The sequence below is a fragment of the Hyaloscypha bicolor genome (assembly GCF_002865645.1).
Source record: "Hyaloscypha bicolor E unplaced genomic scaffold K444scaffold_175, whole genome shotgun sequence".
NCBI classification, from domain to species: domain Eukaryota; kingdom Fungi; phylum Ascomycota; class Leotiomycetes; order Helotiales; family Hyaloscyphaceae; genus Hyaloscypha; species Hyaloscypha bicolor.
This window is the reverse complement of record NW_020194677.1, coordinates 366685-390149: the sequence shown is the minus strand read 5'-3', so window position 1 is coordinate 390149 and position 23465 is coordinate 366685. Positions and strand designations below refer to the sequence as shown.

The 23465-nt window shown below is 47.4% G+C and overlaps 8 protein-coding genes across 8 annotated transcripts; 3 read left to right on the top strand and 5 right to left on the bottom strand.

Annotated features, from left to right (window-relative positions):
- Positions 1–3920: 3920 nt before the first annotated feature.
- Positions 3921–5494, bottom strand: K444DRAFT_706503 (uncharacterized protein; the record flags this gene model as incomplete). Its single annotated transcript, XM_024888134.1, has 5 exons — positions 3921–4572; positions 4621–4742; positions 4804–5078; positions 5134–5264; positions 5334–5494. 5 exons carry the CDS (start codon positions 5492–5494, stop codon positions 3921–3923), a joined length of 1341 nt encoding a protein of 446 aa, XP_024729330.1.
- A 485-nt stretch (positions 5495–5979) lies between these two features.
- On the bottom strand, positions 5980–7094 carry K444DRAFT_601005 (GroES-like protein; the record flags this gene model as incomplete). The annotated part of the gene is made up of 3 exons (XM_024878648.1): positions 5980–6199; positions 6254–6331; positions 6388–7094. 3 exons carry the CDS (start codon positions 7092–7094, stop codon positions 5980–5982), a joined length of 1005 nt encoding a protein of 334 aa, XP_024729329.1.
- A 709-nt stretch (positions 7095–7803) lies between these two features.
- On the top strand, positions 7804–8698 carry K444DRAFT_647309 (uncharacterized protein; the record flags this gene model as incomplete). The annotated part of the gene is made up of 3 exons (XM_024885318.1): positions 7804–8236; positions 8323–8493; positions 8553–8698. 3 exons carry the CDS (start codon positions 7804–7806, stop codon positions 8696–8698), a joined length of 750 nt encoding a protein of 249 aa, XP_024729328.1.
- A 1193-nt stretch (positions 8699–9891) lies between these two features.
- Positions 9892–11472, bottom strand: K444DRAFT_656477 (WD40 repeat-like protein; the record flags this gene model as incomplete). Its single annotated transcript, XM_024886085.1, has 1 exon — positions 9892–11472. One exon carries the CDS (start codon positions 11470–11472, stop codon positions 9892–9894), a length of 1581 nt encoding a protein of 526 aa, XP_024729327.1.
- Positions 11473–12058: 586 nt separating this feature from the next.
- On the bottom strand, positions 12059–12791 carry K444DRAFT_543475 (cornichon; the record flags this gene model as incomplete). Its single annotated transcript, XM_024875969.1, has 4 exons — positions 12059–12151; positions 12209–12275; positions 12384–12539; positions 12688–12791. The coding sequence occupies 4 exons, from the start codon at positions 12789–12791 to the stop codon at positions 12059–12061; spliced, it is 420 nt and encodes a 139-aa protein (XP_024729326.1).
- Positions 12792–13404: 613 nt separating this feature from the next.
- Positions 13405–14828, bottom strand: K444DRAFT_543511 (methionine aminopeptidase; the record flags this gene model as incomplete). Its single annotated transcript, XM_024875971.1, has 4 exons — positions 13405–13526; positions 13574–14120; positions 14167–14568; positions 14685–14828. 4 exons carry the CDS (start codon positions 14826–14828, stop codon positions 13405–13407), a joined length of 1215 nt encoding a protein of 404 aa, XP_024729325.1.
- A 261-nt stretch (positions 14829–15089) lies between these two features.
- On the top strand, positions 15090–16997 carry K444DRAFT_543561 (kynurenine 3-monooxygenase; the record flags this gene model as incomplete). The annotated part of the gene is made up of 3 exons (XM_024875973.1): positions 15090–15210; positions 15552–15769; positions 15816–16997. 3 exons carry the CDS (start codon positions 15090–15092, stop codon positions 16995–16997), a joined length of 1521 nt encoding a protein of 506 aa, XP_024729324.1.
- A 4904-nt stretch (positions 16998–21901) lies between these two features.
- K444DRAFT_543448 (carbohydrate-binding module family 1 protein) lies at positions 21902–23359 on the top strand (the record flags this gene model as incomplete). The annotated part of the gene is made up of 6 exons (XM_024875966.1): positions 21902–22010; positions 22060–22125; positions 22177–22190; positions 22242–22357; positions 22402–23218; positions 23270–23359. The coding sequence occupies 6 exons, from the start codon at positions 21902–21904 to the stop codon at positions 23357–23359; spliced, it is 1212 nt and encodes a 403-aa protein (XP_024729323.1).
- Between the last annotated feature and the right edge of the window lie 106 nt (positions 23360–23465).

Genomic DNA, 23465 nt, shown 5'->3' with positions numbered 1-23465 from the left:
TTCAAGCTTCGTCCCTAGAGAGAGAGGTGGAGCATTTGTCAAATCATAGAGCACTGGGCTCGATAAACCGCCACCCAGTCTCCTTTTATAGAATAAGCCAGGACACGTCTTTGTGCTATGTTCCTATTATCGCAGATTCTATAACTAGGACCTACAGATTTCGGAGGAATGAGCGATTTGAGAGCATGAGACACTGTGGTTCCCTCTCGCTAGACGAAACATACGGGGAAGGCATATTAGAGGTTTCTAGTTCATGAACTGGGTTAATCGTGCGGCCATGCTCGCACTAATATGGACCCCTGTCATATTAGTGCGGATACGGTCACTTTTTTCCCTAAATAAAAAGAATCTAGAATTTTTAATAACTTCACAATGTAACACAGGATCTCAAAAAATTGTTTACGAAAAGGTATACTCGACAATTACGCAATTTTAGCTTCTTACTATTTTTTATTTTTGTGAAATTGTAGAAGTTACTACAAAAGTGACTGTATTGCTGTAACAAAACCGTATCGCTGATACGCAGGGGGGCTTTGGTGCAAGTCCTGGTGCACGAGTATCGGCTGTGGTTGCTCACCTTTATTCGTAGGAATGACACCCCGTTGCAACACCTAGGAGTGTGATGGCAAGGTGCAAAACTCGACACAGAATACCACCTTCCAGATTCAACTCCTTGCATATGCAGAATCTTAGACAACCATGATCGATTTCCAGCTCTTCCGATGAACACCACATCATGATTAATGAGCAACTGCAGGACCGGGGCATGAGGCTTACTAGGGATGTCTGTCGCCTGGAGGCATCCGTCCGATACAAAGGAGTTATCTCCGTATCCAATTATTGGGTATCAGGGACATTTGGCACTGATCCCCTGTTTTTTTCTAGCTAAAGCCCTGGTAAATGAGGGGTAATAATGCAAGACTTTTGTGCAAGAATAGGGGCTAGATCCAAATCACGTATAATTAGCCGGTGCTTCTAAAATCGTGATATCTTTACACCGTTCTATTACCCATTCGTACCTTCCACAAGTTACCACTGGTGGTTCGCGAAAGCGATCTGGCCGTACTAGCGACTTGGCCAAGTATTTTACATAGTAAATTTGTATGGGAGGTACTTTTGGCTGACGGGTCCATGCATGAAGTTTGGCGAGGAACATCAATTTGGTGGTGGCCAAGTCGCTACTGAGTACGGAGGTATGGCCAGATCGCTTTCATGAACCACCAGAGGTAACCTGTGGAAGGGACGAACGGGTAGAAATTTCAGGAAAATACAGCCCTTGCTGTTGGGCCAACTGTCACTATCACGAAACCGTCCGCGTTCCAGCGAGTTCAAGGATAACAATCTAACTTGCATTCGTCTGTTATGGCACGGCTCATTGATATTTCAAGGAGAAATGGCGCAATACTTTGCGACCGAGCACTGTTTCATTCGGGTCCAAATCTGGCCGTTTTCCCGTGCCAACGTCCGTCCGGCGTTCATTCGACAGAACCCAACCGCGCTCGGAGCCGAAGCCGAAGCCGAAGCCGAATTGTGAGGTTACCTACCGACAATGACTCCGTATGGCCGTCTATTATGTACCATCGGATTTGATGCGCCACCCTGGACTGTATTTGTTGCATTAAGGAAGGAAAACGTCGCAGTGTTGCTTCAAAACAAGTCCTGAATTTCCTTTGAGCTTCGCTCGACGACTAACAACTCCAAGTCACGGTTTGGGATTTTCGACCCTTGCCTAATCGTTGCGACGGATCCTCTGTAGTGAGGTTGAAGATTGACTTGCTTTCTGGATGGGCTTGCAAAAATACGAGTCCTCGTTACGGAGTACTTTCTGTATATTTGTCCTTTCCCTTGCGGGGGTGGGGGGAAGGGGGGTTTCTCCCCATCGACGAAGGAGTTTGCCAAGCTGAGTATACATCTTGATTCTTCACTGACTCATCGATTAGCTTTCAAAGTCTGAAAGAAATAATTTGAAGAGGCCACAAATTGCGTACCTGTATATAAATACACCCTTCGAAATCAAATTTAGTACCACTGTGTGTGTCTATGCGTTGTATTATTGACATTATGAGGCTTTCCAGGAGTTAGGAATTGGAAGAAGATTTTTGTTGGGGCGGACAAGGTATCCACAGTATTGCCCTCGAAATTTTTGAGGTGGTTTTTGAACAACCCGTGTTAAGGCTCCGCCATGTCTCTATATAACATTTCATTGATCGTTCACAGCTTGTACTACTCTCTCCGAAAACTCCTTAGATACGAGGGTCGGAGAAATCCTCCGTTTGACGAAGTCGACCGGATAGCGGGAAATTTTATGGTTGTTCTCAAAGACCTTCTTCCCCGAAGCTTCAGATCTGACCACTCTTTTGTTTAGATTAAGTTCAAACAACGTGACTCTGCCGTTCCATGATTCTTGACAAATGGCGCCTAGGGTCGGACTTTGGAAATTTCTGCAATTTGCTGAATACCGGTAACTTGTTTTCCTGTTCGTTGTTCAGAACCATAAAGAAATAAAGAATAACCGTCGATACGACAGATTACATATGATAGGGCCATGCAGACGGAGCCGTCTACGGAGTAAGATCTACAGATTTATCAAAAACCGCAAAGCGGCCCGAAGATTCGAGAAATTTCACTGCATGATATGAAAATGACCCAGATCATACGACATATGTCGTATCTCGTACGATACATTTTGACTAGCATGGTCTTGGTGAGTTGTCAGCGAGGCTAATATCATAATATGCACGTCGGACTTTGATGGTAAGCTAAATCCTATAGATCCACAGAGTTATTTAAACATGAGAACGGTTGAGGGTCTTAATTGCCCCATTCGACCCACCATTATCTAAACTGGGTATAACTTACTAGAAAATGAAGCGCGAGTTGGGGCCTTGCATATTATTCGATCAAGCTCGTGGGGGCCACTGTTAGTCGGCAGCTCCATCATGCGGAAAGCTGTACCGAATGTTCTCACCGGATCGGCGTCGGTTGTAAGTGCTTGAAAGCATAACGGAACTTTGTCTACATGAAATAATTTTAAAGTCCTCTTAATTTCTACTCATGTACAGGACTGGAAATGAACTGCCAACCTCATCTCAAATTCAAACCTCTAAGACGCCTCAGTAGCCGATACTGCCATCATCCAATTTCTGGAAACATTATGTTATTCCCTCAGCTGATATCGGGAACTTCTCGACCTTGGGTTTGATTTTGTGGTCAACAATGAATGGCAACATCTTTTTGATCTCCTCGGAGCTGGAAGAACAGCTACCATGTATCGACAACTCCTTCACAAAAAAACAGGAGGTAAGGAAACTCAAGCCCCCCGTCCGTAATAGTGAGTACTGTACATAGACATGCCCAAACGGTGCCATCAAATCAGCGCACCTGTGATGTAATCAATCGTCCAGCACGATGCTTCAGTACACTTACAAGCGTAGGTCAATTGTTTTTTGGAGGTTGGAATTGTGGATTTACTGACCCTATGATGATTGGCGAAACTAATTCCCATTCCGGTGAAAGTGATGGGAGACTGGAAAAGATTTCAAAGCTTACATGAACGCATGAAAGATTGATAGGCAGCTGCAAAAGAAAATTCTTCTGACGCTCGCCCATAATAAGAAAGTGGTGGAGTAGCACGTTTGCTGAACTGTAGGCGAAAGTTTATTGGTGGACAGGGGGCTTTACGGGAGAGGACCCACCATATTCCCAAAGGGGATAGGCCTGATAACTTGCAACCACATCACAGAACATGCAGCCAGCGTTCCAAATGCATGTATCGGATGATGCTGTCATGTGGAAGGCTGATTTCTTTGAGCTTGCTTTAGTCGGTGTTTAGGCATGTCAAAAGTTGCAATGCATGTTGTCCAATATTAGGCTAGTTGGTGATCGATAATACCCCTCTCTGCACTAGATACGCAGCACATTCACAATATTTTCGTATTTACAGAAGATAATTGTATCCAATTGTCCTGAAGCATCCAATAGAATGGTTGCGGCGTGCCATGATTTTGGGTGTCAGTCAATGTTTGTAAACACTCCATAATCCGCTGGCCGTCCGCCTCACATGCTCTCTCCAAGCACCTCCTGAACCATATTCCGTCAGGACTCCTATCCTGTGAAGCAAGTGCACCAACAAAGAGCGCCCAAACCAATGCAAGAGGATTTTCGTCGAAAAGGCCGCCTCCAAGAGCACAAACGGCGGCAATTGAGATCTTCAATTGATTTACGGCTGCCTTCACCAACGGATAAGATGGCTCCATGTTTCGTAAAAACGCATGGGAATAAAGTAAAGCTCCTGTTGCCACCACAGTCGAGATACATGGCGAGGCTGTGTGTATGTATTTCAAGATCTCGCGGTCTGAGGCTAGAAGTCGCTGCCCAATGCTCACGCGCTCTTCCAACGACATGCTATCTTTTGGTGAAGCGATTAGCTTTGTTGCAATACCACATAAGTGGGTGACTATTTCGTTGCATGAGAAGTTCAGAGGTGAGCTGGAGTATATTTCCCGAGGAAGTTCTGTGGGCTCTTCGAATGAAAGTTTGGTGCCAGATAGTTGCGCGTGAAAGTTGTCAGTCCTAGTCAGGGGTCAGCATAAGAGTGGGTTTAGAACAGAGAAAGCATACGCCTTCAATAGTCGGGCGATCAAGCCTTCATATCCCAAAGAATGGATGCCCCGTCTACCCCTGATCATGGCAGTCAGACCACGGAAATGAGTCTTGGCTTCTTCAAGGTTGCCAATTTTCAACTGCAAGTCACCGAAATTAGTCACCCCCTCATCTTCCTGCTTTTGGTTTTGTGTAACATACATTTACATTGGCGAGGCATGCCACGGAGGCTATCACTGCATCATCGACACCACCGTGATTTGGTGTACTTAGGCGGGGACTAATCTTGCTAATAGCAAGCCCTTTCAACCTGATAACAGATTCCAGATTCAAGAATTTTACAGAAAGACGCTGATGATTAAGTAGAGCCCAGTAATAGAGCGTACTGGTAAATAGCGCACCATCTTCAAGAGCATATTTAAGCCATCCAGTCTCGGATGCGATAGTGCACATCAATGGTGAGTGAGTATTCAGAACTGTAAAAAATGAGCGATAATGCCGCTGATTCGACAGATTACATTAATGACTTACAATGATGTAAGATGAATTTCATGTCTGTATTACCAAGCTCGATAGGTAGACCAGCAAGTCGGACCATGTCGTCGATTCCAGCGAATAACCCAGGGTGATCTGCATAATGCGTATGCATCTGTTTCCCTTGACTGAATGCGAGGCTAGTGAGCATGCCATCATTTGAAGCTAGTTTTGGGACCGAGTGGATGGCAACTCACAGGTCTTTACTTTCGAGACGTCGAACTGGTGTGCGATCTAGTTTCGGGGTCCGTTTTCGCTTTACCACTCTGTCCATGACATGCATCTTGATCCTTGATTTTGTAGCTGGTTTATGCCGCGCTCCAGTTTCCTCGATGAATAAGAAGTCATCTTCATCCATGTTCCTGGGTTGACCGCGGCGTTAAATATCGTACTTTCTGCTAAGCTTTGCGCAGAAGAGTGAAAAATTCACGCCCAGAATGAATCTAGCTAAATTTGAGATCTATCCTTAGGTTCGCGTTGCAAGTTCGGAGAATACCATGTACTTTTGGGCTTCTTATGAAAGAAATGCGTGCTTTGTAACGCACGAAGGGTGAAAGTGGGCAAGACTTACCGCTGTCAGGTAACAGCGATTAGAAATCATTTTCCACGACTTAGTTCCTGATAAGCAAGGAAGTGTGCGAATTGGCCAGTAAGGAGATGAGATTTTCTGCATGCCAATCCTGTATCAGTAATCAACCTGGCTCAACCCGCGAGATTCAAATACATGTCATGCGGTTTCTGATACAATTTCAGAGCTGGACTAAATTAACTGCTATGATGTAAAATCCTATCACTTAACTTTCATAGCCAAGAAAAGGCGACCCGCACGTATACAATATTCCATTAATGATCACCTTTGGCAACCAACACGGCTCGATACCTCACAGATCCTGCCTTCAACTTTTCGATTGCTTTGCTCAGTCCCTCTTCCGACAATGGGAAAGTTTCAATCGTAGGTTTGATTTTGTGACGAGCAGCAAATTCCAGCATGTCATTGTGTACTCCGCGAGAAGCAACGAGGTTGGTGCGGACATTGTAGCCGTCGAAGAACATTTGGAACGAACTATTCCACTTGAGAAACACTGACATATGATTTGGGGAAAGAGAGTGCACTTACGGTAGGTCCATCGGTCCGCTAGGTTCAGACAAGGGGATAATGGTCCCTGTACGTGCGAGAACTGATTTTATCAGAAACCTGTAGCTGTCAGTTTATATATTCTAACATCGCGAGGACCACGCGGCAGAACTCACTTGCTCCAGTCAGGATATCTATTCGCCGTTAGAACAAGCACATCGACAGGAGCCGCTATCTTCGATATATCATCAAGAGGATGGAATTCTTCTGCTCCAAACGATCTCGCTTCGGCCTCCTTGTTCGCACTGTGGCTGAAGACAACCACACTTGCACCGAGCTTCGAGGCAAACTGGATTGCGAGATGACCCAGTCCACCAATTCCAATGATTCCCACCCTCTGAGAAGGCTTCACTATGCCTACCATTGCCCCGTACACAGTGGCACCCGCACACTGCAACGGAGCAGCGAACTCGCTCGGAATGGCATCCGGAATCTTGTGCACGTAAGTCTCCCTCCCGATATAATACGGAGAGAAAGTTCCGTTGTCATAATCTCCCTCCCCAAAGACGACTCTCTCATAGCACCAGATATCTTGTCCATTCAAACAATATTTGCAGTGTCCGCAGGAGCCTCTATGGTAGCCACCTCCGACACGGTCGCCGATCTTGAGCTGAGTGACGGCACTTCCAATTTCTTGGATGATGCCAATGCCTTCGTGACCAAGTGCAATTCCGTAAGGGATATAGGCCAGATCGGTGCCACAGAGACTGGAATGTGTGACCTTGACGAGGACATCAAACGGTCCCAGAGTGGGGACTTTGGATGTAACACTCTTGACGGAGTTTTCCACTCCGCGGTAAGTGATTTGGGCGATGTTCGACATCTTGAACTGAAGAAACAAACAAGAGTTTCCGATTTTCAAGGTAAGAATGCGATCGGAACCTTTACGGCTGTAGAGTAAGGCTGGGAAGAATGTACCGGAGAAAAAGAATGAATGCGAATTGAGTATAAAGTGAATCTCGGTGAACCTTTATAACTCACAATCTCAGCCATGGTTCTCTCACTTGAGATTCATCATTGCCGGAGTAGTAATCATGGTGAGGCTTTCCGTGTGCAGGGAGGTATGGAACGTATGCGGGATGCTGACTGTGCAGGACAGGCGGCATACGAAAAACCATGTCACTGAAGCTCAGAATGAGGAACAGGAAACACGGAAGACGATTCCGCCAAGGACTTTTGACTAACATTACCCGAAAGGGAAAGTGGTGGGGTCAATGACAAAGCGGGGTCGACCTCACGCCAACCTCTACAAGAGAAGTCGATGATAGCTAGAAGCGGAACCTAATTGGGAAGCGATACAGAGAAATCATAGATCAATTTTCGTCAGGATAGGAGCGGAAGAGAACAGAATTGTGCTTGACAAATATTCAGTCAGAATGTCATTGGATTCTTTGATCAAAGCCCCGGGGTAGCTCGCCGGTTCCCAACTAATAGATCATTAATTTCTAAAAGTCAATAGGAAACTAAGATGTGGCTCGGTTTATTCCAATGGCCATAACGTGAGACATGCTGAACAGCTGAAGCTCCTGCACATGAGTGACATAGAACATGATGGAGGATTTGCCTCCACTGGTGTAAGCGCCTCTGCAAATTATCGGAACAATCCATGCTCAACAAGACCCCAGGCAAACTTTGGCTCAAAAAGCAATCCCCACCCCAAAGCGCACAAACGGCGGCATCTCGTCCAAATTCCCGCTCTCATCTCACATCCAGATGAAGGTCTCATCCTCTTCGAGACCAGCTCCGGGAAAAACTGGGCAACAGTCTGGGATCCACCCTTCAACGACCTCTTCGCACACATCGAGTCCACAGCCGACAATGAGATTCACGCAGCAACATCTGAGACAGGACATTCAATCAATGAGGTCAGAGCTGTGATTCTCGGATATTTGTATCTCAATCACGCTGGTGGTTTCGGATACTTTGTGAATACGGATGCTGAAATATACGTTCATGAGTCGGAGCGTAAGCATGCGCTTTACTAAGTTGCTACAGGGAGCGATAATGTGGTATACATGCCGCATTACGCGAGCTTCAACCTCAACCTGAAGCTTTCAACACAGAGTTCTTGAAGATCTTTCCGGGGTTGCAGAAGCGTCATGCCCCGGGGCATACACCAGGATTGCGTGTCATGCAAGTGAACCTCCCGGACAGCGAAACATGGATCTTCACAAGTGATCAGTATCATACCAAGGACAATTACAGGCAAAGTCATCTACAAGGCAAGCCTCACGAACGACTATCCGCAATCGATCTTGCTACGATTTGCTAACTCGCGAAGGATGGCATCCTAGAGGTCATGGAGATTGGGTTCATTCAAATCAGATGGTTCATATGCTGGCGAGGAGAACGAAGGCCAAGCTTGTCTTTGGACACGATAAAGAGACATTCTTTTCGTTCAAGCATGCGCCCAGCTATTACAGCTAGAGCAACGGGAAGAGGTATCTTGCAATTCTAGACTCATTGTAACAACGAGAATACTGTCCTTGATAAGACGTGTTTTGTGAAGCCACTTTGCTAGACGCATCCTTGGTCGGTTTTCGCCGATAGGAGTAGAACATCGAATGGATAGAACTGGAGCATCTACGTATCATTAGCAATGGAAATTCAAATTTATATATAGGAATTGGACTAACAAGCCGAAACTCGCAGGGATCGATTATTGTGAAGTTTGCTGCGTTGAGATTGTCACATGACTTGCAGTATGAAAAGGCAGTGTGAGAAATGAATAGATTAGATTAGATTAATGGCTATTAATCTAATCTATTCATGAAATTTTCTCATTAATCATATTCCATTCACGAATTAATTAAACTAATCATGAATATTCATGAATATCTTGATTAATGTACACGTGATCGCAGCACGTGATAGGCTAACCTAATTAGGTAAGGATCTGGCTCTAGTGCTACCTTGCTCCTAGAGAGAAAAGCTCGCTAAGGCAGTGCTAGAGTAAGAACCTTACTTAACTAGGCTAGTGATTATCTGACGCGGTCACGTGTATATTAATCAAGGTATTCATGAATATTCATGATTAATTATTCTAATCTAATCAAATTACATAAGTATCACGTTAATCAAATTCTATTCACGCTATTCATGAATATTCATGAATTAATTAATTAATTAGATTAATTTTTTCGCACACTGTGAAAAGGGGCTCGCTTGCAAAATCATTTCGAAGCTTTTGACACCCACTTATCGTTATCTCTTCGAACGCCCTCATTCCAGACTAGGGAATCTGTAAAGCGATTTTTCACCGGCACCTGACGGGTTGCTGAGGTTGTGGCGCATTCCCTTGGCAATGTGGGAAATCAAACAGGCAATTTGCTAAAAAGAACCTTGCCGCGTTTGACGTCCACCTTGTGCGCTCCCTTGTCTGGGATGAAGGCACCACAAGAGATACGGCATGATGAACTTTGGCCAGACTTCCGGCTGTTGGGAATGAACATGGGCTTCGGCAAACGCAGGAAATAGATGACGAAGGGAAGTAGAGCTCGTGATTGTACGACAACGAGGCAGACAATCGTTCTATTGGTATTCCTACACCTCAAATCACCCCTTCCATTCCCGTTCCCAGTAACGCCAGCCATGCTTTTCCTCTTCTCGGGAATCACACTTTAATCCCAATACTTAATCGCCCCATCCAAGCCCGCGGTAACAACCTTACTACTCTCCTGCGGATGCCACTCTAAACACGTAACCGCACCATCACTCGCCTGAAACTTATGCCACATCTTGCAAGTCTTCCAGTCCCAAAAGCACACATACCCACCACTATCTCCAGACGCCACAAACTGCCCATCAGGACTACACGCCACATCGATCGCATAACCGGCATTATTATGCCCTTTGAAGACTTTCTTCCTGTTTTGGCGGAACTTGTCGTTGGCGCCGTAGACGAAGATATTGTTGTCTGAGCTTTGGTAGGCGACGTATTTCCCAGATGGGTGGAGAGAGGCGCGCGTCATGGGGTACATGTGTGGTTCCGCAATGTACTTGATGGGCACCGGGATGTTGTAGTCCCAGGCTCGAAGCGACTTGTCGTCGGATGTAGTCATGAAACGGCGGTTTTCGTCAACGAAGGTGATGGTGTTGATGGCTGCGAGATGGTGGTCGTATTCTTGAACGATCTCTCGGGTCCGGACATCGAATTGGATGATCTTTTTGTCGGACATACCTGCCAGGAACTCGTTCGAGTGTTCTGGTGACGGGTTGAAGCGGACGACATGCGGTGTTTTGCCAGTCGTGAAGCGGTTTACGCATTGGCCGGTCTCGGTATCCCACAGCTTCATCATCCGGTCGTATGACGCTGATAAGAATTGCGTCCCAGATATGTTGAAGGTGACATCCGACAACGCCTTCGTATGTCCCGAATATGTCCTCAATAACTCTTTCTGATGATAAACATCCCAAATCTTAACCGTCGTGTCCGCACTCCCCGAAAGCAGTAAATGACCCGACCCAGGAAAGAACCGCAGTGCCGCAATCGGTTTCGTATGTCCCTTCCAAACATGCACCATCTTCTTCGGCACATAATTCTTCGCACTTCCCGGTTCTTTCTTGAGATCAATATCCAGATCCTGTGGGACATGCATATACGTCCGGCCCTGATAATCAAACTGCTTGCTCCCCTCAAAAACACTCGTCTCGTCACCCATCTCCTCGGCCTCTTTCCGCTTCGCAATAGCCTGCGGTAAGGCCGGCACCACCGCTCCACTCTCAATAACATCTTCTTCTTCCTCAACCTCCTCATATTCCTCATCACTTGCTAACTCATCGCCCTCTTCCACGTCGTCGTACTCCACGGTTTTGTACTTAGCCCATGGCCCGACATAAGCATTATCTCCCTCAGCAACCGTCGCATCGCCCTTCTTCTGCCGCTTTGCACGTATCCTCGCCGCCTCGGCCTTCTCTGCCACGCCCCCCCTATACTGTCTATCTTCACCCCGTTCTACGGCTCTGTGCTGAGTTCTGAAGGTATGCTCGCTCAAGTAGGTTTCCTCTGCGAAACCGGTAAGGACGTTTTTGCGTTTTAGAGAGTTGACTTCGTCTTTGAAGGGGTTAGCGGGGCCTTGGGCGGGCCGTGAGAGGTCCTGTGCTGTGTATTGGACGACTTCATGGTCTGCACCTGCTGCTTGGCGGACTATGAGGGCGTTTTGAGGCGCCATGTTGGGTGGGTAGGCGCCGAAGTCTGCCATGGTGACGGTTGGATATAGGAAGAGCGTCTGGTGTGTTGTCAAGTGTTGCGAAGGCCTCACCAGCACAGGAGTTGGAGTTGGCTGAGGCGTCTTCAATGTCAGTTTATTTCTGAAGTCGGCGCAAGTCAAAATCGCTCTAGCGCCAACCTTAAATTTTAGCTTGGTATGTCTTGCACGTGATCGGTTTCCGAGCTGCCAGCGAAGTCCACGTTTCTCGTCACCAAACCAGGGAACAAAAGCAAGCATAACTCCGTATTGAAAACATGCCGTTACCGGCAAGCCAGGTATCAGGTATCTATCCATGCATGACCTCAACAAGAAGTCCCAACTATGGAATTGCCCCATCCATGCCAAGCAGCACACCAACGAACCACTCCGACCCTCATGTCTAGTTCGTTGAAGATTCGAATCCCGCAACCTTATTATCCTGCCCAGTTCCAGCTCCTGCTGTACATCCATCCCATGCGATCACTCTGTCAAAGCAAGCCCGCTCTTCAACCAACCAGCTCTTTGCAATGCTAACGACACATCCACCCAAATTATGTCTATTTCTCCATCTTATATTGACGATTGATGGAGGAACCAGTCAATTCGATTCGTCTCGGATCAAGGCAACGATCATCGAATAAAGGTAGAAGAAGAACATTATGAGGTGGAAACCTAGTTTGATGAATGATTCCTGACATCACTGTCAGCCCCCACTCTTGCCTGAATGTTCATCTGAGAATGTTTATACCTTTTTGTGTACATTGAGCTTCCTGAAGATCTCAGTGGCGTCGAGTAAATGTGCGTTGTCCACGATCCTGGTAATCTGTCAGCAAGGCTCCTACAGTTTCTGCACGGCTCCACAAGGCCAGAATGCCGCTAGAAGTGCTCGAGGCAGGTAGACTTCGGTATTGAATAAAACATACTTCTTCACATTAAACGCTAGGAGTGGCAGATTGAGCAAAAGCGCAATCCAGTACCCGTTGATAAGGAATAGGAAAGTCAAGAAGCCGTGCACAGCGGCTTCAGGGACAATATAGGTGTTAAGACGGTTGCAGAGATCGATAGGGTTAATGTAGTCACTGTTCACCGTACCAGATTAGCCCGAGTCCATTGCCATGAGCATGTTTTGCTTCCCCCATAAGCTCTGCACAGCTCCTTATCGTCGAGGACACCGCAGCCAGAAACTCGGGAGCTGGCTGGAGGTGGAGGTCAGAGGTAGAAACTCACCATTCTAGATCGCTATACATGATCGTGAAGAAAACTTGCAGGAACAGGTTGACGGCATTGATCAGCACCGCCAACAGGTACAGCCATGCCTCGCCGGACATCATGATGTTCGTCTCGGAGCGCGTGCGTACGCGCTTTCCCTTCCAATATTCCTTTGCTTCTTGCTTTCACTGCTATCGCAATGCGACTTTGCCCAATACCCGATCTTGACCGTAGGCGAAGCTTGAAGCTCGGAGGTAAAGGATTTTCCGCAGGCTGGGTGCGCCGCTGAGGGGTGACGCGACCTTGGCTTTGACACGGACTCGAGGCTTCGGAAATCGAGTTTCGGTGCTACGAGGAGATGGAGACAGGGCGGTAAGGGGATTCTCGAAGCTATCGGTCGCAGAGTGGCAGTGGTGAGAGGTCGGACGAAGGCGCAGCGCAATGATGAAATGTGAGGCTCGCCTGCGGAGCTGTTTCGTTGGCACTGCCGTCAAGCTTCGCGGGCGCCACCACTGATTGGTCGATTATTAATCACATGCTAGGGGGATGAGTATCGAGTCCATCTGACGTTTCCTGGCAGGACTCGAGCAGGAGTACAGATATTTCACTTCATAAAAGACACGGTGTTTGTTTGGCAGGATGTGTCCGGATTTTTGGTTCTCACCAACAGGTAACGTAATCATACATGTCTGCCTTTTCAATGATTCAATTCCAAATTCGTGGGTATCATTGCGCTCACGCGACTATTGTTTCTCCGTTCGTCTCAACGATCGGCATGGGAATGGGTCCGCCAGGAGAATCCGGGAACCTCGCAGTCAAGATCTCCACCCCATCAGCTGTCACTAGGAGAGTATGTTCTGCCAAAGATTAGCTCCCAAGTCCATCCACACTTCAGGCAACATACCGAATTGCGCTGTCCTCTTGCCATCCTGAGTAACACTGGTCCAGTCGTCCGGCCATGTCTTGTCCCTATGAGTGCCTAGAGCAATCATAGGTTCAATCGTGAAGCACATCCCCTCCTTCGCAGCTCCGACAGCCTTGTTTTTGGCATAATGCGGAATGTTTGGTGAGCAATGGAACAAGGTATTGATACCATGCCCACAATATGTCTTGATGACACTGCAGTTTTTCGACTTGGCGACTTTTTCTATGGCGTTTCCGTAATCTCTGAAAAGTGCACCTGGCTTCACGAGTGTGATGGCCGCGGCTAGAGATTCTCGGGCAGCTTCCACAACTCGTACCGAGTCCGGATCCGCCTTTGCCTTCTCGCCAACATAGTATGTCTCGTTCAGATCACCATGGTATCCGCCATGGTATAGCGTCACATCGATATTGAGGATATCACCATCCAGGAGAACTCGTTTGTCCGGTATGCCGTGGCAGATAACTTCGTTCGGAGATGTGCAGACTGATTTGGGGAAGTGGCCGTAGTTCAGAGGTGATGGGTAAGACTGGAGATGTCAGCGGCTAACAATCCAAATATGGAGAAATCCTTACATCTCTCTCTAAGCAAGCCTTGTGTACAACCTCATCAATATAGTCGGTGGTGACTCCAGGTCTGACAGCGGCCGCCGCAATATCCAGCACTTCTCTTGCCAGTCGACAAACCTTTCTCATTGCATCTTGCCCCGCCTTGTCCAAAATATCAATCTTATTCCTCCCGCCGAACGTCCGCTCGCTGTGTGGGATCCCATCTTTCCAATAGTCGGGGTGCGTTATGGTTTTCGGTACCTCTCGACGTTCTGAAAGAGGGTAGACGGGTCGCAAGGAGCCGGTGTAGGGGAAGGTAGGGAAAGGGTCGTAGAGCCCGGTGTCTGGATCTGGTTTAGAGACCGCATTTGGGGGGAAGAGGTTACTGAGGAAATTACTCTGTGATTTATGAAGAGCTTTGTGTGTGCCCTGAAGTAATTGTCAGCCTTGGCTCACCGATGGTGGGATTTGCAAATCATCGAGGCCGTTGGTCGTGTGCCTCATCGCCAGCAGAGTTTGCAGATGGGGGCATATCATGGACATACCCAATTCCTCTTGAAACAGTCCTGCGAACAGAAGAAGCTATCTTTTATGCCCAGCTTTAGGCAGGTGGGACATTGGAGAGAACCTGCATCGTTGTCGCAGTCTGCGCCGCTGCACTTGCGCTTCGCAGCAGCTTCGGCAGCCATGATCAGACTGTGTTATTGCAGATGGCGACCGAATCTCGAGACGAGGTTGAAAAGTAAAGCACGAGGCTATGTGATGAGAAGTTCGGTGTACGGTGGGGCAAACAAATCAAAGGGGAATTTTGTCAGCCGCGTTGAAGGAAGGGCGCCGTGGGTGTAGAATTTCGGGGGTGTGTTTAGTTTCCGAAGCCGACCTCATCCGATTTGTAACAGTCATCGATTCTTCTTCCTTGCCTCTCTCATTCAGCAAACAACTTTTGCAGGATGGCTGAGCATAACAAGATCCAGAAGACCATTGTCGTTGGGGCTGGTCCTGTGGGAGCTCTTGCAGCTTTATATACTGCTCAGAGAGGTCATGATGTTGAAGTCTATGAGTTGAGAAATGGTGCGTCTCTCTCCTGGAAATGCCCAATCTTTCTCATTGTCAGACACCAATAATCTCGTTGAAGAAGAACTTTGATCATCAAGATGAGCAGTCAAGCTCTCCAAGGATTTGCTGTTTTTGCTCGCTTCAATTTACTATTACTTTTGGAGTGATTCCGAAGATTTCATCCTTTCGTCCCCGTCACGAGACCAGGTTGGAGGAGCCATGGCAGACAAGTGCTCGTAGCTAACTCTCCTTACTATTACTGGACAATAATTCGCATATGTTGGGGTCATCAATTGCCGACCTTCGTCATTCCTCGTTTTCAATAACCCAAGCATTCTGGTTCTGACTCCCTCAAGATCTCCGAGACCCCTCCACGACCCCCCTGAATTTCACCAAATCGATCAACCTAGCTCTTTCCGAACGAGGTATTAATGCTCTCAAGCATTCTTCCCGACCTTCGCTCCTGGGGAAGATCTTTGCTGAGACCGTTCCCTTGGCTGGACGAATGATCCATGGCAAGAACTCGGCTGGCCAGCTCACTGAACAATCCCAGGCTTACGATATTCATGGAAGGGTAACTTCCAGTTTTACAATTCTGAATCAGGTGCTAATGCCCTTAGACGAATTATGCCGCCGACCGAGGAGGACTTAACAAACTGCTCCTCGACGAACTGGAGACAATGCCAAACATCAGATTCTTCTTCAACCATAAACTCACCGGCGCTGACTTCAAGAATAACAAAGCCTGGTTCACACGGGGCAAATCCACTCCCGGAAAATGCGATGAAGAAATTGAAATCGACTTCGACTTCTTGATCGGTGCAGATGGAGCACACTCCGCAGTGCGATATCATCTGATGAAGTACACACGCATGGATTACCAGCAGGAGTACATCGACACTCTTTGGTGCGAATTCCATATTGATGCGAAAGAAGTGCTACCCGGAGAAGACCCAGAATCGAGGTTCCGAATCGACCCGAACCACCTACACATCTGGCCCGGCAAAAATTTCATGTTCATCGCGATCGCAAGCTTCGACGGCTCCTTCACCTGCACACTCTTCATGCCCTCTGCGCACTTCACTCACCTCTCCACTACTCCTGACACCCTCCCTGAATTCTTCGACACCTATTTCCCAGGCGTCACTTCTCTCATCCCACGTCAAGATCTAATCGCTTCCTTCACCTCCAACCCGCACCTCCCCTTAATATCTATAAAATGCTCACCCTTCCACTACTCCTCTTCGGCCGTGATCCTCGGCGACGCCGCGCACGCAATGGTCCCCTTCTACGGCCAAGGAATGAACGCCGGTTTCGAAGATGTCTTCGTCCTTTTCAAGTTCCTCGACAAATACTCACCCCTCATACCCACCACCCCTCCCTTACCGTTCCCGACATTTCCGACCCTCGCCTCATTTCGCGCAAAGGCCCTTGCCGAATACTCGAAACAACGGACTGAAGATGCGCATGCAATTAATGATTTGGCGTTGCAGAATTACAAGGAAATGCGCGCAGATGTCACATCCCCGCTCTACCTCGCGCGCAAATGGCTTGAAGAGAAGATCAGCGTCTGTATCCCGAGTTTGGGCTGGAAGACAAAGTACTCGCGGGTGAGTTATGAGAATGAGCGGTATAGCGAGGTCATCAGGCAATCTGAACGTCAGGGGAAGAAGTTGGTGGCGGCGCTGTTGGGACTGCTGGGGATGCCGATTGTTGTTGGGGGATTGGTGTGGTGGGCGCGGTGGAGCAAGGGAGGAAGGATGTGGCTGGGGAGGTGGTGGGAGAGGGTGGTTGGTGGTTAAGGTTAATGGGGATGGTTGACGAAGGGCTGGCGAAGGGTTTACGAAGTGAATTCGCTCTCCACTCTCGCAGCTTGTGGGTTTGAGGTATCCCTAAAAATGAGAAGATGACGAAGGTGGTTTGGGGTCAGCATGATGTACCTCCGCTAGCTAAGCATCGAGAGTTTTCGGCACACGACTCATCAAATAGCACATAAAATCACCTTCTCCACCCCAGCTCGCCAGGCCAAACATCACTCGTCCCAGCTCTACGGACCAAAATCTCCTATACAGTTTGATGCTGTGCGATGTGGCTAGTAGGCGAGTGGGCAGGCCTTTACTATCAACCAATCGAGTCCCCCACTTTATGCCAAGATGTCACAAACTGCGCAGAGCAGGGGGTGAGGGGGTTAGGTTGCAGTGCCGCAAGTGTATAGATGGATAAGGAGGTTCTCTGTGCCGCATGCGGCCCAAGAAGGAAGGTCAGAAGCTTATAAATCGGGAGTTAGTGAGGCTCGACAAGCGAATATACGCAGGGGAGGGGATGCATGATCGCTTAACTTTTTTTTTTTTAGCGAGCTCCTGAACCCCTATTGCCAAGAATTAAAGAGAGGAGTGCTAGAGAATTTCTGCTTGCTATTGTTTCGCCAGGTTCATATAACTCTTTTCGTGACGCTCAGCCAAATCTCACTCTCAACCATTTTGCTTCCATGCGTCCCATTGTCTTCCATGCTGGCCGTGTCACTCTGCTCCTGTCCTTGTCTTTCAACCAGAAACAATGCAGCTGTTGATGGTCTTATTTTTTCTGTTGTGCCCTTGACCGCTCTGAATTTCCTTCTTGTATGGAGTGATTTGCACGAAACAACCTCTGGTTTCCAAATCAGAATTGCGTTCGCCTCCCTTCAAGCGAGCAACGACTTCCTCTCGACAGATCTTTGGCAGTTCGAACAATCTCCATTGCTCGTTATTATAATTGCCATTCTCGGACCCTTTAATCTTCCCCACGCGGAAAGTGATTATACCAGGAACACTTTTGAGATAACCAATTTCCTGCCATTTCTTAGTAAAAGTATAAAAAGAAACATACTTGTTTCAGGCTGCCTTCCAAGGAATCAGATTCAAACAACTCAAATAAGGCAGGAACTCTTCATTCTCCCAGAAACTGAGGGCGATGAACCTTAATTGCTTTTCGACGCATCTTTTCAGCAGGCCCCGAGACCATTCGTGCTGCATACTCTCGCACGTTGTATCACCTGGGTTCATCAAACACAACCCATCGTACTCCCAATTGAAGTAAGGTTTGGGCTGAGTGGAAATTGCGAACAGAGCGGTGCTGCGTTGGGTGTTCTCGACACTGGTTCCGAAATCCGACGTGTAGCGCTTCAATGCTTCAAAGCGGGACACTCTTCAAGCACCCAGTAATGGTGGTGGTGGGCAGAAGCTGGGGGAAAAAGCAGTATGGGTGGAAATAGGGGAAAATGCCGTGGATTTCTCCGCCATGACGAATCCAGAGATCCAGGTTGCGGGTGACATTACAAGCCTCCTTCCAGATTCGGATTCGAAGTCCGGGAGCCAGCTTGGGGAAACAGTTGAATGTACGCTCTTCGGGAGGTTCAATGGTTGTCTTCAATTCAACTTCTGGATTAAGCCTGGTTTTGGAATCGGAACTGGAACCGGAGCTAGATTGTACGCTCTCACTTTGGCTGTTGATGTTTGCTGACGCATCTCGGAGGACTTCGAAGAGTTGTTCCAATGGAGATTCAACAGAAGGAAGGGAGAACATTGTCGATGGTTGCTTTAGAGCCAATATGGTGAAATTCTTGTCTGCGTTGGGTGTCTCGATAAAACCCCTCAAAGGTGAGGCTGAAGCGTGCTGAATGGGGTGGATTCTCCCGCACAAATTCGCTCCTCTATGCTTGAATGAGTTTCCAACCATTGGTTAATGTAAGGAAATACCTAGCCTTACTGGTGCAATTGAACGGTTGTGGCATTGTTGGTACCGGCTCTCAAACCCATGGAGTTGTAGGATTGCACAGGAGAAGAAGGTTGGAAGCTCGCGAAGAAATATAAGGTAAATCGAAGCTCGCTTTAGCTTGGTCGCCGCTTTCGAGTAACCCAGCTATAAAGAAAGAGGTAAAGACAGAGAAAGCGAGAGCAAAGAAGTGGATATGCCCACTTTTTGTCCTGTGAGCTGAGCGTCATTCAAGACTCGCCCTTTCCCCCTGTAAATCACCTTTCCAGGCGAGGAAATTCAAATTCACCCGGCCTGGTGGGATCTTCAGAAAGGCACGAAGATTAAAGTTGCAAGAAAAAACAAGGTAAAAAAACTACGAAAAGCAAAAATCATTGATATCTTGAGGCAATATGGACAGACTGCAAGATTCCGACGAACTTCGTTCATGTTGCATGCTGATGTTCCAAGTCTAGCCATGTAAGTTCAAAGAATTAAAGCTCAACGAGAAGCAGATATCCCAGATCTGTAAGAAATCCCCTTTGCCATAGTCTCATTGCAAATTCGGGGTTGTTCCCTGAGGAAAGTAATGATCCCAGTCATCCCCTGGTTGTCATCGTAAGATTACATCGTTGTCGAAGCCACTCTCCAGCGAATCTCTAAAAGCCACCACCCTGAACCAATATCTCATCATATTGTGTCAGCTCAACCCGGAAGCGGCAGAACAATAGCTCTGTAGGTCCTGATAAGCGTTGCTGCTTCACTCGACTGCTCATTGCTCTCTCGTCGATCCTGAATGTCATACCCAAGCTCCTTGCAAAGTCGATCCTCTAATTCTCCCTTTCTGGAACATTCAACAAATCGAGCCCCCAGCTTATATATAACTTATATCTTTATATCTTTACTCAATTGTATTTTATTATTTTAATAATTAATATGCCTTTTAGCTAAGTTAAGGTTCTTTTATATATTCTTTAGAAAAAGAAAATTGCTCTTTTATAAGATTTATTAAATAATTTCTTTCTTTTTAAATATTATATATTATCTTTTATTTATATTTAAATAATTTTTTTAAAAGAATCTTAAAACAAGGTATTTTATAATTCTTTTAAGAGGCTATAACTTATTAAATTAGCTTGTTTCTTTAATAAGTATTAAGAAAGACTCTTGAAGTTATTTTTTACTTTTAAGAAATAAAAGAATAATTAATTATATAATAAACTTGTTTATATATATATATATATATAACCAGATTAAAAGTATATCTGGTCTCGTGAGTAATTAGTATGAAAGAAGAGAGTTTGGATACAGTATTTCTAATCGTGTATAAGCTCTAGTTCTCTTGGCTACTTTTGTACAGAGACTTGTATGTCTTTACTTCGCTTCGATTCTGGTGGTATAGTAGAAATTGGGCAGTAAAAGCAGCATCCGAGCATCTTAAGTCCATTGGTGGGACCCTGTGCTAGTGTATAACCTACGAGAATCCACTTAACCTCTGTTTGCTGAGGGGGGAGTAGCTAAGACTAAGTTCTAAGTTCTAAGGTTAAGGTTTTAGGTAACCTGGCTGGACAGGGGTTATCGGCCTGGATACGCGTAATAAAACTCTTTCCGTACTGGATTCATTATTGACCTCTACTCTCAGAATCAAAACTGGATTCAAAGAAATCACTCACTTACTTTGGAAAATTGACCATATGTCGAAATTTTGACAGCAAGTCAAGATCACAAGCCATGAGACTTGAGCGATTGATTTCTTCTAAGATGGGAATACGTCTCATGATCTTATCAAAGGTTTAGTCGGGATCAGGAGATGAGAATAGGGGGCGGAAGTGCTAAACTAGCTCCCGCGATAGAGCCGAGATGTCTTCATTTCATCGACATCCAGAACCTCTCCTCTCCCATCTCTTCCCACCTTCCCGAATGGAAATTTGACATCTGCCATCCTGGCCCATCCACCACTTGAGGCGTCTCAATTTACATCTCTTCGGTCTCTCGTCCGTTTCCAGAGCATCTCTTCCGTGCGCCACGTTCCGAGCGGGATCGCTCAACCCCAAGCAACCCCCTTTTACTTCATCAAGCCCCATCTACCCCACACTCTCCTTCTCAACCACTCCCGTAACGTTACAACAATCCTTCAGCACCTGTCCCCTTCGCCTCATTTTCTTCCGATTCTGCCATCTTCTGGCGCGCGACACTCTTTCCTTGTCTCAATTCTAAGGACTTGATTGGTACATGCTCGCTTCGGCACGGGCCTCATTCCCTGCCCCTGGCGATCTCTCTTCGCACTCAAGACGCGACGTTACCACGCGACGCGCACATTCCTCTGTTTTCTTGAAGTGCGTGCATAGGGCGACGATCACTCCTCTTTCGTCCTCGCTCGGCTCTTATCACAACGTCGAGTCTACATGTCCACAGTTCGAACGAACCTCTCTGCCCCTGCTTCGGACAAGCGGTACGGATCTTAGTGGCTCCGCAACCCTTCGACCAATGGGGAAGGGGACGCCTCTCCTGAGTTCTCAGTGGCTGTGTGTTTCAGGGTGCGGAGATAGAGAGCGATGGGGAGATTATTGAACCTTCCAGCCGCCGAAAGGAACGTACCCAGCTATGTACCTTGACCTCGAGGTACCGCGTGCCTCAAAACGGCAAGTAGCGTCTTGCACATGAATCCCCCGTGCCTGACCGGCCTTCCAATGCAATGGTAGGGGTTCTAGAACCCCAACCCCACGAAAGTTGCAAGATGAGTAGGCTGATGCTACCACTGATTGGTTTGTTCCCATTCTTTTCATTGTTGCAAGGTTGGGTGACATTAACGTGTTTGTGTGCCGAGGGAGACATCTTTTTTCGAGATATAAAGTCTCATATAGCTCCCCATATAAGACTTCCTGCAACCAGCATCAATAACTGTCCTTCATAAATCGCATCCAACAGATGCTGAACGATCATTAACTGTATATTCGTTAAACATTACATTTCAATCATGTATTTTACCTTTGTGCTTGCTTCTTTCACAAGCTTGCTTGCATTCATTCCTTCCGCTTTTGCAGGCTTCAGCTCCTCCTCTAACACCAATATCGCCATCTATTGGGGTGAGTAACTCCTCAGGATCATTCTGTGTTCTCACTGACTCTCGGCTAGGACAGAACTCTTACGGTCAGGGGACTGGGTCCCTTGCTCAGCAACGGCTGTCTTATTACTGTGCAAGTAAGTGACTTCAGTCAATATGCATGATTATTGAATACTGACATTCAATAGGCACTGAATTCAACGTGAGTTTTGCTGTCGTGCTCCGTTTGGAATGCATTCCTCATGATAACTAGATAATCCCCCTTGCCTTTCTAATCACCATTGCCAACCCATCCCTAAACTTCGCCAATGCCGGCGACAGCTGCACTACAATCTCCGGCTCAAACCTCTTCTACTGCCCTCAACTCGAGTAAATCTCTCACCCCATCACATAACGCCCCTAACACCCCCCAGACAAGACATCGCAACCTGCCAATCCACTTACGGAAAGACCATCCTCCTATCCATCGGCGGAGCAACTTACTCAGAAGGCGGCTTCTCCTCCTCTGCCGCTGCCGTCACCGCCGCAAACAACATATGGTCCATCTTCGGGCCCCGCACCTCCTCTTCATCCCCACGTCCTTTCGGCTCATCCGTCATCGACGGCTTCGACTTCGACTTTGAGTCTAGCGTCTCAAACATGGTGCCATTCGCCAACCAACTGCGGTCCCTAATGACCGCCTCCACCGTCTCTACGGGGAAGAAATACCTCTTAACAGCCGCACCGCAATGTCCATACCCCGACGCCGCAGACGGAGCAATGCTCGCTGGCGCCGTCTACTTCGACGCCATCTGGGTCCAATTCTACAACAATTATTGCGGCCTCCCCTCCTTCACCATCGGTTCCAGCACGCAAAACAACTTTAATTTCGCGACGTGGGATAATTGGGCGAAGACCGTGTCCCTCAATCCCAATGTGAAAATCATCCTCGGTATCCCTGCTGCGCCTGGTGGAGGCAGTGGGTACGAATCCGGCAGCACTCTTGCCAGTATTATTGCGTATTGTAAGGGATTTAGCAGTTTTGGTGGGGTCATGATGTGGGATATGAGTCAGCTCTATTCGAATCCGGGGTTCTTGGATGCGGTGAGCAGTGATTTGGGATTGCCAGCTTCTGGTGGGGGAGGGACTACGACGAGTGCGACTGCTACGACGCTTAAGACTGTGACGAAAACGACGACGACGACTGCAGCAACGAGTACGGCGACGGGAACGGTGGGCCAGTGGAGCCAGGTAAGTTCTAAGGAGGCCAAGGGAAAAAAGAGTGCTGACGTGAATGGACAGTGTGGCGGAATTGGATATACCGGCTCGACGGTGTGCACGCCGCCGTACGTCTGTGTAACGACTTCGGTTTGGTGGGCTCAGTGCCAGTAAGCTAATTGAGCGAGTGATGGGCTTTGTGGGTGGCAAGAAGGGACCGTCGTTTGATTACCAGACGGTGGGACTTTTTGCGCAACTTTTTTATCGTGTTCTCCGTCTT